Source organism: Sinocyclocheilus anshuiensis, unplaced genomic scaffold, assembly GCF_001515605.1.
Source record: "Sinocyclocheilus anshuiensis isolate Anshui unplaced genomic scaffold, SAMN03320099.WGS_v1.1 scaffold1095, whole genome shotgun sequence".
Taxonomy (NCBI): domain Eukaryota; kingdom Metazoa; phylum Chordata; class Actinopteri; order Cypriniformes; family Cyprinidae; genus Sinocyclocheilus; species Sinocyclocheilus anshuiensis.
In genome coordinates, this window is record NW_015544226.1 from 48,472 (window position 1) to 64,057 (window position 15,586).

The window sequence follows — 15,586 nt, forward strand, 5'->3', positions numbered from 1 at the left end:
GTGTGTGTGTGTGTGTGTGTGTGTGTGTGTGTTCACTGCTGTGTGTGTGCACTTTGGATGGGATAAATGCAAAGCACTAATTCCGAGTATGGGTCACCATACTTGGCCACATGTCACGTCACTTTTTTTTTGATGTCACTAATCAAATGTTCTTAACTAAACAAAACCAGGAGTTGCCCTCTCTGCATAAATAAATCTAAAATATGAAGTTTAAACAAACATTGGTCCACTTGCTCTGAAAGTTTCATGATTTATCCAGCTAGTGAACAAGACGCCTTTTAGCAGAACAAATGCAGAACCAAGAATATGAAAATAAGTTCATTTAAAAAAAAAAAAAGAAAAAATAATAGAAAAAGAAAAAACCTCTACAAATTTAGCAAACGTATTTAGTCTTAAATCAATTACATTTACTAAACACAAAGATGTTTTATTCTTGCAATAAATGAAAAAAAATATTTTGAGATGGTAAAAATTAATTGACTTTATACAATTATGAACAAAATGTTCCATGTAACATTCAAAAGTTTGGAATCAATAAGATCTTTAATGTTTTTGAAATAAGTCTTTTATGCTTATCAAGGCTGAAATTATTTGATAAAAAATACAGTAAAAACAGTAATATTATGAAAGATTATCACAATTTAAAGTGCCCCTATTATGGGTTATGAAAGGTTGGTATTTTGGTTTTGGGAGTCCCCAACAACAGGTTGAAATTCATGCAATGTCAAAAAAAAACTTTGTCTTATAATTATGCATTTTATTTTTACCTTATTTGCTCAATGACTCCCAAACGATTCGCTCATCGATTCATTTTTCCAAACCTCTTCTTTGCGTGCTGCTAATCTGCAGTGAATGGTCGGATTGGTCTCATTTTCATTTCATCATGCCTGTAATACCTGATAAAGCAGCGTTTGTGAGCTCAGTGCTGCTTTGTGTACAGCGTTACCAGGGAAACCGTTATTTTTACCGCTCCAAAAGCGGCACCTAGTGGCAAATAATGAATTTGCATTTTCATTCAGACCAACGCGAAAAGACCAACAAGTGGGCGGGCAATATGCTAATGTTTCATGTTGACGTCAACATGAAACATTTTAAAAACGACTCCTTTCAATGATTCAGAGTCGACTCTTTCTTTTGAGAGACAATAACTTTATACAAGGTGCACTTTCAGATTTAAAACTTTGCATGATGTTTTCATTCACTTAGAGCTCTGTTACACACTGCATGAAAGGTAATTTTCAAAAATCCATAATAGGGGCACTTTAAAATAACGGTTTTCTATTTTAATATACTTTTAAAAAACAGCTTTTAAGTTAATAAGAACTTATTAAGTTTTGTTACAATTATGTATAAAGAAAGATTTATGTTGTAGAATCAACTTGGAAATAAAACATAAAAGTGTCCCAGTTTGCCAGCAAGGCCCAGAAAGTTGTAATTTGAGGTCTGTGTGTGTTTGTAGAAGCACTTTTTTGTATTTAATATTTTTGTATTTTAATATTTTTATTATAGTGTATAGTGAGATGTTTAGCAGTTTAAAACGTTATTCCGTGAGGAGCTATGCCATTTTGAAGACTACGTCAAAGGCAAATGAATCAAAAAGTGTCCCATCTCATCCAGTAATAATATAGTAAAATCAAGATATAATTTAAGATAGACTTTACGTTTTGCTTCTGCTTCTCTTATATAAATATATTTTTTCTCCTGTCTGTAAACTTGCTGCTATGCATTTGGGGGTAAGCAGTAAGAATTTCACTGTATACAACATCAGAATGATTGAAATAGTGTCAGAAATAATGTAATGTGATACTTATTAAATTAGCTTTAAATTTTTCACAGGATCTGTACAAAAAGAAAGATGTTGAAACAATGTTGCAATATCACCGTTAATTGGTGTGATTATCAAAATTCACAGTGATTCTTCAATTTTGATCCATGATGTTAATTTACAAGTGAATAACTGGTTTACTTCATATAGTATACCATATTATTTATAGTAAATTCCTGATGTCAATATAAACTCTTTAAGGTATATTTAAATCAATTGTATCTTGAAAGGAGCAAATGAACACGAGTGTCAGTGTTTTAGAGAGAGGTGCAGAGTCACGCACTTTGCCCTGTGCACATTGTTGTGTGCTGCTTGCTCAGCCGTTCTCTCTTCTGTTGTTATACCACAACAAATGGTATTGCTCTTCTACAACTAAATGTCCTTTATACACTTTACGCCATCTGACTGGCTTTTGGAAACTCAATTTCCTTTTTCATCCCCAAAACACTAAATTTGGCCCCTCTTTTTTGGAGTAACCAAATTCATGAGTGACTCTGAGCATCTGAATGATGAAATGCCTAAAGGACAGGTCTGGTCTCCTGGATTAGGGACTTGTGAACCGATCATTGTGGTCATGACAGCCTTCCCAAGAGTTTGATTGTATGACAGCAGTTGACAGAAAGGATAGTTTTTCAAAAACATTTACTGGAGAAAGTCCTCTCTTACTGGTCAGTTTGTGATGTCTGAGGTACAATCAGGTAAGCATCCATTTATTATATTATTTTATTTTATATTTATTTATTACTTTATTTAAGGGGGGGGTGTATTCTTATGTTCACTGCTCTGACAGTGCGATTATGCTGTTACTAACATTTGATAATGTAATTCATTATGTGTTGAAATCATTGTGATATGATGCTTTTCTCCATGGCGTTGTTCTTGCTATGTTGATCATGATGAGTGATGTAATTTATTATTTTGTTATGGTTATAGGTTTAGTGGATGGTTTGGATCCAGAGGAAGAGGTGACAGATGTTGTATGTGACGAGGCAGAACTCAAAGATGGAGAGTAGGTTCCATATAAATGCCCGTCATTTTCATTTTTAATAATATGTATTATATTTTTAATATACATATTTAATTATGAAAGATTTGAATCTTTTATCAATGAAAACTCACAAAAGATCCTGAGCAATATTTAAAAGTCAATTCAAATTGTGGACTGGATTACAAATAGTTGCATCTAGTTTTAGACAGTTTTGATCATTGTTTTTAAGGCTGTAAATTTCTTTTAAGTCATATGTTTTGTACATTTACACTTTAGTTTAGGGACCAGTTCTCACTATTAAATAGTAGCTTATTAGCATGCATGTTACTAGCATATTGGTTTATTAGATCTCTTAATCCAACCCCATACCTAAACTTAACAACCTTACTAACTATTAATAAGCAGCAAATTAGGAGTTTTAAAGTTTCAAATTAGGAGGAAAAGTGCACTGTAAAAGTGCACTGTAAAACTTTTACAGTAAATTATATATATTTATACACACACACACACACACACACACACACACACACACACATCAAACAGCAACAGCACCTACAGTGGGTATAGAAAAGAATCACCCCCCCCTTTAAAAGAATCACATTTTGTTGCTTTGCATCCTGAAATGAAGACAGACACCGTTTTTGTTTTATCCAGCTGTATTTACTCATTGCAACTTATACAATTCAAGTGAAAGATATAACACCAACATGTCAAAAAAAAAAAACAATCACTGAGTTGGAAAAAGGACCATCCCCTTGTGTCAGTATTTAATTGAACCACCTTTTGCTTTAATTACAGTCTTTAGTCTGTTGGAATATGTCCCTACTAATTTTGCACATCTAGACAATATTTGCCCACTCTTTTTTGCAGAACTGCTCAAGTTCAGTTAAATTCTGCAAGTCATTCCACATATTTTCAGTGGGGTTTAAGTTTGGGCTCTGACTAGGCCATGCAAGTACATTCACCTTTTTCTCCTTCAACCACTGTGTGGTCAGTTTTGCTTGTGCTTTGGGTCATTGTCATGTTGGAAGGTAAACCTTCTTCCCTTTGACAACTTTCTGGCAGAGAGCAGCAGATGGAAGGTAAACATTCTTCCCATTGACAACTTTCTAGCAGAGGGCAGCAGATTTCCCTCAAGAATTTGACTGTATTTTGCCCCCTCCATTTTTCCTTCTATCCTGACAAGTGCTCCAGTCCCTGCTGCAGAGAAACTTGTCATATGCACACAATGACCACTCTTCGTCATAAATTCCTGCAACTGCTTCAGTTAGGCCTCTTGGTTGCCTCTCTGAAAAGTTTCCTCCTGGCTCTTTCATCCAGTTTGGAGTGACGTCCTGATCCAGGGAGGGTCTGTGTTGTACCAAATACCTTCCACTTCATAATAATAGACTTCACTGTATTTCTAGGCATTGATAAAGCCTTTGACATTATTTTGTATCCATCTCCTGACTTGTGCCTGTCCACAGCTTTATCCCGGAGATCTTTTAACAGTGCCTTGCCACCCATTGTTGATTGTATGCTTCATTTGCACTACCAAGGACTGAAATGCTCCAGGAAAGCTCTTTTCATGCAGAGCTAATCAAAAGGATCACAGCTGATCACAGTTGAAAGTCAAACGGATTTGTGTGGTATTGAGAAAGTGATTACACCTGATTGAGTTTACAAGTCATTTTTAGGAGGGGGGTGGGTGATCCTTTTTCCAACTCAGTGATTCTGTTTTTTTACTTTAATTAATAATATAATTAATATGTTTAATATAAGTATTAGATATTATATTATATTATTATATATAAGTATTATTTATTATACATGAAATATATAAAATTAGCTTGGTAAGTAGTTAGTGTTTTCATACACTTCTGGCCAAAACTTTAGAATAGTTTTTGGTAATAAAACGGTAATATTGCGAAATACTACGACAATTTAGAATATCTTTTTTTCTATTTGAATATAAAATGTAATTTATTGCTGTGATGCCAAGCTGAATTTTCAGTAGCCATTACTCCAATTTTCAGTGTCATTATAATATGAAAACAGTTGTGTTGTTTAATGTTTTACCATTCAACAATTAACAATTAATAATAATAATTTTATTCAGCAGGGACACATTAAATTGATTAATTAACGTTACAAAAGATTTATATTTCAAATAAATGCTGTCAATTAAACTTTCTATTCCCCAAAGAATCTGGAAAATATTAAGATGTAAAAATATTAAAGGGATAGTTCACCCAAAAATGAAAATTTGATGTTTATCTGCTTACTTATGGTTGATTGCTCTTCGGCTGGATATCAACACACCCATTAACGTAAACTACGCCAGAGCGTACACACCTCACGCACCGGATGCCGTGCGCGTGCCCAAAGACAGTTGGACATAGTGGAAACATCAAATTTTCATTTTTGGGTGAACTATCCCTTTAAGTTTTTAACATTGATAATATTAATTAAGCACCAATTATAATTGCCAATAATTAAGCAAAAAATCATAATTGATTTCAGAAGGATCATGTAACACTGAAGTCTGGAGTAATGATGCTGAAAATTCAGCTTTGCCAGATAAGGAATAAATTACATTTATATTAAAATGGAGAACAGATCTTCTAAATTCAATACAATACAATATTACTGTTTTTACAGTATTTTTGACCAAATAAATGCGGCCTCGTGACTTCTTTCAAAAACATTAAAAAAATATTGTAATTAATCCAAACCTTTGACTGGTAGTGTACATGCTAACATATTTAACTGATTTAACCTGTTGTTTTTCTTGACAGGTGAAAGTCGAAAACAACAAAGTTTATGTGTCAGTTAAGAAAAGGGTAAAGTACCTTCATATAGACATTTTATCTTCTATATTAAATTTATGAAACCAAAATCAAAATCTGGACAATTCTGAGAGTAAAATGTTAAAAATCTTTTCTGTACAGATCCAGGGTCAGCCTAAACGTATCAAATGGATGGGAGCCAGAGATCAAGCAGTGTTGCACACTGTCATGCTCGTAGGAGGAGGTAAGAGAAAAATGACTGATTCAATTCAATTCAAGTTTATTTGTATAGCGCTTTTCACGATACAAATCGTTGCAAAGCGGCTTTACAGAAAATTAAATTTCTACAATATATTTAGTAGTTGCTTATCAGTGTTGACTGTCAGTTAATGTACATATGGCAGAAATGTACGGAAAAATCAAAGACGTAATCAAACAGATGATGAACACTATTAACAGCAATTATTATATGTTGCAATCAAACTTATAGCAAAATTTGTTAGTTCTGTATGTTGTTTCAGGGTTGGCATCATCTGAGGTCCTCTGAGGGGTTGGCATCTTCTCTTCTCAGGTGTTCTGGATCCAGACTGAAGCTTGTGTAAATCCTAGTTACCACGGGATGTCAATGACATAATTAGCATAGCTGCTGTTCCAACCAAGCAAAATGTTTTTGTTTAACCCAAGCTAAAGAATAATAATGTGCATTTGATCAGATATAACTACAGTTCAAGATTATGAGATGCATTATTTGAATGCTTGGCCAAAGAGAGTTTGTAACTGATACAGAACTTAATAGGTAGCCAGTGCAGTAAAATTGGTGTAATATGATCATATTTTCTTGACCTGGTAAGGACTCTAGCCGCTGCATTTTGGACTACCTGTAGCTTGTTTATTGAAGATGCAGGACAACCAGCTAGCAGTGCATTACAATAGTCCAGCCTAGAGGTCATGAATGCATGAACTAGCTTTTCTGCATCAGAAACAGGTAACATGTTTCGTAACTTGGCAATGTTGTAATATGATCATATTTTCTTGACCTGGTAAGGACTCTGCATTTTGGACTACCTGTAGCTTGTTTATTGAGGATGCAGGACAACCACCTAGCAGTGCATTACAGTAGTCCAGTCTAGAGGTCATGAATGCATGAACTAGCTTTTCTGCATCAGAAACAGGTATCATGTTTCGTAACTTGGCAATGTTTCTAAGATGGAAGAATGCTGTTTTTGTAACATGGGAAATATGATTTTCAAAAGACAAGTTGCTGTCTAATATAACACCCAGATTTTTGACTGTAGAGGAAGTAACAGTACATCCGTCTAGTTGCAAATTGTAATCCAAGAGATTCTTTGTAGTGTTTTTGGTCCAATAAGTAATATCTCTGTCTTATCCAAATTTAATAGGAGAAAATTATTGGTCATCCAATCTTTTACATTTTTAACACACTCTGTTAGCTTAGATAATTTAGAAGTTTCATCTGGTCTTGTTGAGATATATAGTTGAGTATCATCAGTATAACAATGGAAACTAATCCCGTATTTTCTAATAATATTAACAAGGGGCAACATGTATATTGAAAATAGCAGAGGACCTAGGACAGATCCTTGTGGCACTCCATACTTTACTGGTGATAATTAAGATTAACTCCCCATTTAAATAAACAAAGTGGTAGCGATCAGACAGGTAGGATCTAAGCCATCTTAAAGCCTGTCCTTGAATGTCTGATAGTCCCTTTATTTGCTGTTTTTTTGTTTACAGTTTTAATGTTGGTGTGTATTGTTGAGCGCAGGCGCAGCCTCTTTAATGTGTGCTGAGACACTACGGCAAGAAAACTATGGTGGCAGGATTATTATGATATCTAGAGATGACCTCCTTCCATATGACAAAACCAGACTCAGCAAGGTGAGGCGCAAGATCTGTGAAAACTGGTGCTAGAATTGTTTTTGCAGGAAAAATATGTTAATTTTTTTGTTAACATCTGTTAACACTTTTGTGTCTACATTTGAATGATTCAATCACAAGTGATTGATTCTGCTTCATTTGGAAATATTTTCACTGCCATAACTGACATTAATGTCTAAAATGTAGGTTACTCTGTTAACCTCTAGTTTATTGAACTGTTGTGACACACAAGGAAGATCAACATTTTTGCTTGAGTGATACTGCTTGAACATATGCAAGGAAGACAAGACATTATTAATCGCAATGCATTATTCAATTACAATAATATTGTCATTACTGGTTACATTTTGGTTGGTGAATATTCTGAAAATGTTTAAACCTTTAATTTTAAATTCCTAAAAGAATATAAAAAATTTACAGAATATATTTTGAATGCATTTCATATGCGGTTTGAGATTAATTATTTGCAGAACAACCCAAACTGGTTTGGGTCTTAGCAAGCTATATAAATCTCAAACATGAAGATATTAGACTGTATTAAGTTACATTATCAATATACTTATGGTTTAGGCCTACTGAAACGTTGAGAAATTTTGTACTGTTTACAAATTAACTCTCACTCTCTCTCTTTTGTTTTTTATACACTGGGAAAAAATGGCTTTGAAACTACAGTATTTTCACTCAGACATTTCTGACAAATTTCATAAATAATCATAAGGAAAGGGCAAGTAACGTTGAATTAAACATTACATTTTTAAGCAGAGAGACTGAAACAGCATTTTCCTGTAAAATGTACTCCAATGATCTTTGTTTTATTCACACCTATATATTTTTTTTCTTTCCAAATTTCCAGGATTAAATTGGAATATGCTATATTTAAAAAAAATAAATGAGGGTTTCCACAAATATATATAGCATGACAAGTGTTTTAAACATTGATAATAATAAAAAATGTTTCTTGAGCACCAAATCAACATATGCCAAAACTGCTTCCATAATCATGGTTCCACTGAGGCTCAATCCCAGGAACTTCTGTGCATAAAGCAGATGCTTTTGTTATTATTAACATTTAACCCAATCTTGTTTTAGATAATGAATGCTGAGAGCGACGGTCTATATAGATATATAGATTTATGTAATGTTGTATAAAGCAAATCTGCAGGACCGGGCAGTTTTAGCAATGTGGTCTGAGAAAGTCAGCTGATCATCAATCATAACTCCCAAGATTTCTGGCTATTTTTGAAAGAGTTATGGTTGATGTGCCTAACTGGATGGTGAAATTGTGATGAAACGATGGGTTTGATGGAACCACAAGCAGTTCTGTCTTGGCAAGGTTGAGTTGAAGGGGATGGTCCTTCATCCAGCAAGAAATGTCTGTTAGACAAGCTGAGATGCGAGCAGGTATCGTCGGATCATCAGGATGGAATGAGAGGTAGAGTTGAGTGTCATCAACATAGCAGTGATATGAAAACCGATGTTTTTGAATGACAGAACCTAGTGATGCCATGTAGACAGAGAATAGAAATGGTCCAAGATTTGAGCCCTGAGGCACCCCAGTAGTTAGATGTCGCGACTTGGACACCTCACCTCTCCAAGATACCTTGAAGGACCTATCTGAGAGGTAAGACTCAAACCACTGGAGTGCGGTTCCTGAGATGCCCTTTGCCAATAGGGTTGACAGGAGGATCTGGTGTCAGATCCTCTGACGTCAAAAGCAGTGGATAGATCCAGCAAGATAAGTATTGAAGATTTGGAATCCGCTCTTGCCAGTCTTAGGGCTTCAACAACTGAGAGCAAGGCAGTCTCGGTTGAATGTCCACTTCTGAAACCAGACTGGTTGCTGTCGAGGAGGTTGTTCTGTGTGAGAAAGGCTTGGTTGAACACAGCTAGTGAAGGGAAACCAGTCTGTAGTTCTCTAAAAGAGATGGGTTAAGGGTGGGTTTCTTAAGTAGAGGGGTTATACAAGCCTGTCTAAATAATGAGGGAAAAACACCAGTGTGAAGGGATGTGTTAATGATGTGAGTGAGTGCAGGTATATCTGCAGGAGAAATGGCTTGAAGGAGATGAGATGGAATAGGATCAAGCGGACAAGAAGTAGAATGATTAGACAGGATGAGTTTGGAGACTTCTGCCTCAGAGAGTGAAGGGAAGGATGTGAATGAGTGTATGTTTGCTGGTAAGATGTGCTTGACAGATTGTGGTGTGGAAAATTGTGCACTGATGGTTTTAATTTTATTAATGAAGTGTGTTAAATGATATAAAATGATGTATAGGCTATATATAAGTATACTACAACTACAAATCTAAATAGGGGCCAGGACTGGATGTTGTGCTATAAACAATTCAAGCACATTTGATTAAGTGGAGAGAAAACACTCCCTAGAGTGTGAATGTCCTCACACTTTTAATTCAGTTTAGCACATGAGAATTCTACGGCTATATATAGGATTTCTGCTGGTGACTTCATACACTTATTTAGAATGTGTTTCATCTTAATTAGTTAAGCTGCATTAATTTGTTGTAGTAATGACATCGAGCTGATGAAAATGATTAAATAAATAAACTAAACTGAAGCTACTTATAAACGGGTCACTGAAGAATCACACACACCATTTGTGTTGAGTTGGTGGCATTAATTATTAATTTGTGTGTTTGTGTGTTCAGTAACAAACTCCTAATAGAGTGCTGCAGCAATGGCATTTTTTTTTTTTTGTCAAGGGAACAAGGCTCTTCCAAGTTGGCCAGCAATCAGGTTTTTTTTATATATATAAATCTGAATCCATACGCACTTAGTCTTTTAAGTATGTATTCCCACAACTCCTGTCCAGTATATATAATAAATATATTGTACATTCATAATATACAGTCGCTGTGCTTTTTAAGATGCCGTTACAGAGATTTGTCGACCTTGAGCATACGCTCGTAATCACTGCGAAACTTTTAAGGACCTCTTCTCACTTTAGTCCACTTCATTGGCTAAATGAATGAGATGTAGCGATGGATATGGCAGATAGCTACTAACCGTGTCCCCGACGCACTGCTTTGGTGGCGATGCTTTGCACTGGAGGTGTCCTGCATCATTCATCTGTTCAGTCAAATCGTAAGTAGCATTAAGAGGCGTGATGTGTGATGTTTGTCATTGAGATTGGCGACCTTGAAACGCGGTGCAGTGATTTCAAGATTTCAAGGTGTAGTTTAAAGAAATGGTCAAGATTGCCAGCGCTGTGACTAAATAAATGAACTTTTTCGACATTATTTTCATAGGGTTCAGCAGATTCAGCTGTCAATAATCAGTGTATCGTATATATTTAGTTAATTCAACAGTTGTTGACAAATTCCAAGGATCAGTAAAGAACGTGAAGGTTGATGGGTGGGTAGTTGAAATCGCTATGAAAACGACATAAACATAGTTAAAGATTAATTAAGACATCGACGTGAGGATTATGTGCTTTTTATGAAGAAAACACCTTGGTTTGCTAACATTTATTCTCCTTAAAGACGCTAGATTGCGATGTTTACATACTCCTGTCGCCGTTACGCATTTCCTGGGTCTGAATGTCCCGGATGTGCCAATGACATAATGCTGATTTTAACCTGAATCTGCTGATGCTGAAGTTGTATCAAAAGAGGGGGCTATCTGAAATAGTATTATTGGTGCACACAGTGGCCACAAAAATGTTTTTTTTTGCACTTAAGTCATACATAAAAATGTATATTTTTGCACTATAACAAAATATCAAACCAAGTGGCATTGCAACAGAAAGTTTCCGGAAGTGAAAATCCCATTCATTTTCTCCATAGGGGAACCGATTTTGAAGACAGGCCTAATGTGAGCTACAATGTTGTTAATCAATGTTTTGTTGAAGCCATTAGCCTGCATTATTTCAATTTATTTTCTAAATAATCAACAGTGGTGAAAACCTGCATTACCCATGATTCTGCATCGCCATTAGAGAAAACAAAATGTGGGTGAATTCCAAACGGAAGTGAGCATCCCTATGCCCTACATTAAAATAAGGACACATAGAATTATTCTACTTACATTTGTGCAGTTGAAATCAACCCCAACTTTGCTTCAAAATGCATTACAAGAACCCGTAACCCAAGACCATGTGATCACCAATTGAAATCACTTCCTTAAAGTGACCATTGCATGTTACCTTTGCTAACGGTTCTTCTGGAAGGGCCCTTCATGAAGGGATTCAGTTGTTCACTTTTATTTGGAACATCCCTACAAATGGCATCCCCTTCCCGAAGTGTCCTTCATTTCTCAAACTACTTAAATATGTGTTGTCATTTTATATTTCTCCATAATTTTTAATTCAATTGTGTCATTTGCACGGTTTATTGTAGTTCTCTCTCTTATTACAGCCATTAAGTACACAGCAGGGTCAAAAATTAACTTTTCTATTAAGAGGCAATATTAGCCCCCTGAAATTGATTTCAAGGGGCATTCTTTATAATTACCATAATAAATGTATCCGTGTTGTCTTTTATGTCAAACACTTAACTTCAACCAGGTACTTCAACCAATCATAATAATACCATAGAACGTTACCAATAGAATTTGATCAACATCAACAACAGTTATCTTTACACTGCAAAGAACTGAAACACCTGACATGGCATTTATGTTTACTTATAAAGGCTGTTCAATGCTGCTCAAAGGTGGCATAAATGTATTTACACAACAATGTAAAAAGCCTACAGTATATATATATATATAAAGTATTATTAATTATAAAAATGTTATTAATTATTAAAGTAAAAAACAGGAGTTTATTCCAGGCTGCAATATTATGACAAAAATTACATTATTGTTGATGATCGCTCTGGATATAGTCATAATGATTGCTAATAATGATAATAATATTAATTATTAATAATAATTGATAGAATACATAAAACATTTTTGTGTTCGGTTAAATGGCTTAACATATTCTGGCTACAAAGACAAACTAAGAACCATTTAAGAATTCGTTTTTTTTTTTTTTTACGCATTATAGTATATCAAGAATTTATAGCAGCATGAAAGAAATTCAGATTGTGAATAAATTATATAAGAAAAGTGATTATTTCCCATCAGTCTAGTGCGAGTAAGCACTTTAAAAAAATCTCCTGTTATAATCTCAGATGCTGTCTACACTGTAAAATTAATCTCTTATTTATGCACTTTGTTGTTTATGATGACAGAATTGACAAGAGTGCAGAATTCAGTCAGTGCAGACGTGCACTTTATAAATCTTTGGCATTCTCCAGTGATAAATCTAAATGCTTATGATTGGCCATTGCATTCATTAGCTTAATGCTGCAAAAATGCGTAAAAATATAGAGTATAAAAAATATAAATTTTCACATTCCACTCTAAGCGTGACAGCCATAATACATTTAGTTTAATTGTGCAGGGGAATTTTAAATTTGAAGGGCATTTTTGTCCATTTTGGTGGCATTTTTGCCCCAAGCCCCCTCCAATTTCTGACCCAATTTTGTCTTTTTGTCCAATTTTCAAGCATTTTTCTGCCTCAAATCAAAGTTTGTAATGTTGTGATTCACCAAGGTCGCTGAAACCGTGGGTAGGCGCTCTATGTGGCGATTGGAGGGGAATGGTTAAAGGATATTCTGCCTTAATGAAAATCAGTGTGCTTCAAGCTTTAAATGAATGGTTAGGCCTAAGTAAAGAAAGTGTGTTTACTTTGTACTGACATTCTGACAATTTTAACTTTAATCGTAAACAGATGGTGTAACCCGGCAACATCTGGGAGCCTTCCATGGAATCCATGGATAGATCCACACTTGCCCAACAGGTGGAGAGCGTTGAGCTTAATGTAGCATTTTTGCAGCAGGAACACCGGATCCTCCTGAGTGGTCTACGGCTTGAAATACGCAACCTGAAGAAACGATGCAGTGGTCTGTCACTCATCCTTATTCCAGAGATTCTCCATTCTGAACTCAGATATAGAAATCATAAAACCTAATACACAACTTTACATTTTATTAACTATGATTTCATAAGAAAGTGTCTATTTTAAGTCAAAATAGGTCAAGTAGATTTTATTTGTATTGTGATTTTCACATTACATACTGTTTTAAAGCAGCTTTACAAAGAATATTGTAAAGAATGTATTCGTAATCACCTACAAATTAGAATTATTTTTACTTACCCTCATTCGTTCCTAACCTGTATGAATTTCTACTGTATATTTTGAAGAATGTTTGTAACCAAATATATTTGTTTTTTTTTATATTTCTTTAAATTTTAATTCATTTAGATAAACAGAAGGGAAAATGTAATGTATGCTTAAATCAGACTTTTTTTTTTTGTTTGAATGAAAACTTCTTCATTCATCAAACTGACTAAAACAGTGGTCTGTGAAGTTAAGTGAACATTTATTTTACAGGTTTTTTTTTCAGGGCAGTCAAAACTAATATATATCAATAAAATATGTTTAAGAGGGGTCCCTCGTAACAGGATTGTCACATTTGGTGGTCCTTAGCATCAGAAACCCCTGGCCTAAAAGACAATTTCATGCCACTCTCATGTCTGTTGACTTCCACCTCTGTGTGTTTATTTCTACAGAGCTGAGTTGTGAACTAAGTGAAAGACCACCAGTCAAAAGCCGAGAAGGTGAGTATCAGATATCACAAGATTCCAGTCATTCCCACATGTTCCCTCAACTACATGTTTTTCCAGATATCGACCTGGAGGAAGAGCTTCTGCAGGCACGATTACTGGAGACAGAGCAGCATCTGGCTGAGCAGGAAAGTGCGCTGGTAGAGCTGCGGGCGGAGCTACGGAAAAAGGGGGCACTTGCAAGCGCACTGCAGGTTCGACTTCGAGATGAAGAGCGGCGATTCCTGGAGGAGTTAAAACGACGCAGTCATAAGATTACAACGTTGAGTCGTGACCTCCGCAAGCAGACGGACCTGGCCGCTCAACTCTCCTTCCAACTGCATTCAGCACACTTTCGATTGTATCACCAGACAGAAGAATATGAGGAAGAGGATGAAGAAGAAGAGGATGAAGGAGGCACCATGCAGGTAGGAGGCACTACTGCTGGATTTATTTGTAATTTGAGACTTGAATCATTCTTGTTCTTTTATGTCTACACAGATATCAGAATGGACTGCAAATTCTCCGTGGACATCTCCAGTAACGGCGGAAAGTGCACGTCAAAGCCGAGCTTCAGGAAGGATGCGGAGATCAGAAAGAGTGAGGGAATGCGTGCCCCGCGAAAGGGTGCTTGGGCCCGAAGAGGCACGCCCCATGCCTGACCCCGCCCTTTTCCTTTATCCTTTCAGACATAGGCTCCTCCCCTTGCACAGGTCACTTGGAGGTCACTGGAGTGAAGGTGGCCTTTCAAGGATGTCAGAAGCCCGAATAGGTAGATTCAGAGACCGACCACTAAGGGAGGACATTGGACCAGAGACAACAGAGTTATAGAGGGCAACACTGCCCTTTATTCAGTGGCATTGGTTCTGGAGGGATTTCCTATTCATTTTTCTTATAGGGTTTTAAAAAAGTCTTTCTTAAAGAGATATAAGCCATCAGCCAAACCAACCAGCTTTGAGGTGAACACAAACATTACGAACTTTGATTTGAAGCAAAGAAAATGTTTAAAAATCAGACAAAAAGACAAAGATACAAGGCTGTGTACTTAAAGGCACAATATGTACGATTTTTTTATTAAAATATCCAAAAACCACTAGAACAGTGTTATATATTTTGCTGACTTGTGTACTTACATTATCCCAAATGTTTCGAAGAATGTTTAAATCCTGAGAAATAAGCAATTTTAACTAGTGACACGGACAGTGTCTATAGTGTCATTGTGTCGCCTGCCAATGACGTCATAACCCCTCGATTTCCGGTTTTGTTTTGTAGAAAACATGGAAACACCAAAGACGCTTTAATATGTTGTGCGTTTTAATAGACCGGTGATGACCGCACAGAGTAGCATTACAACAGAACTTTCAAATGTATCTAGTTTGATAGATAACGCTGCTTTACCCCACATGCACACGACCAGAAGGAGCGGAAGCTGTCGACTGTGGCATAATAAAAGCTCCGCTGCTTTCGAGCTCGTTTCGCTTCGAAGGCTTTCAGCC

The 15,586-nt window shown here is 35.8% G+C and overlaps 1 protein-coding gene across 1 annotated transcript; it reads left to right on the forward strand.

Moving 5' to 3' along the window:
* Positions 1–10,464: 10,464 nt before the first annotated feature.
* LOC107697332 (coiled-coil domain-containing protein 92-like) lies at positions 10,465–15,099 on the forward strand. The gene is made up of 5 exons (XM_016498069.1): positions 10,465–10,580; positions 13,216–13,387; positions 14,058–14,105; positions 14,172–14,518; positions 14,592–15,099. Exons 2-5 carry the CDS (start codon positions 13,249–13,251, stop codon positions 14,919–14,921), a joined length of 864 nt encoding a protein of 287 aa, XP_016353555.1. The 5' UTR covers positions 10,465–10,580; positions 13,216–13,248; the 3' UTR covers positions 14,922–15,099.
* The last annotated feature ends 487 nt before the right edge of the window (positions 15,100–15,586 follow it).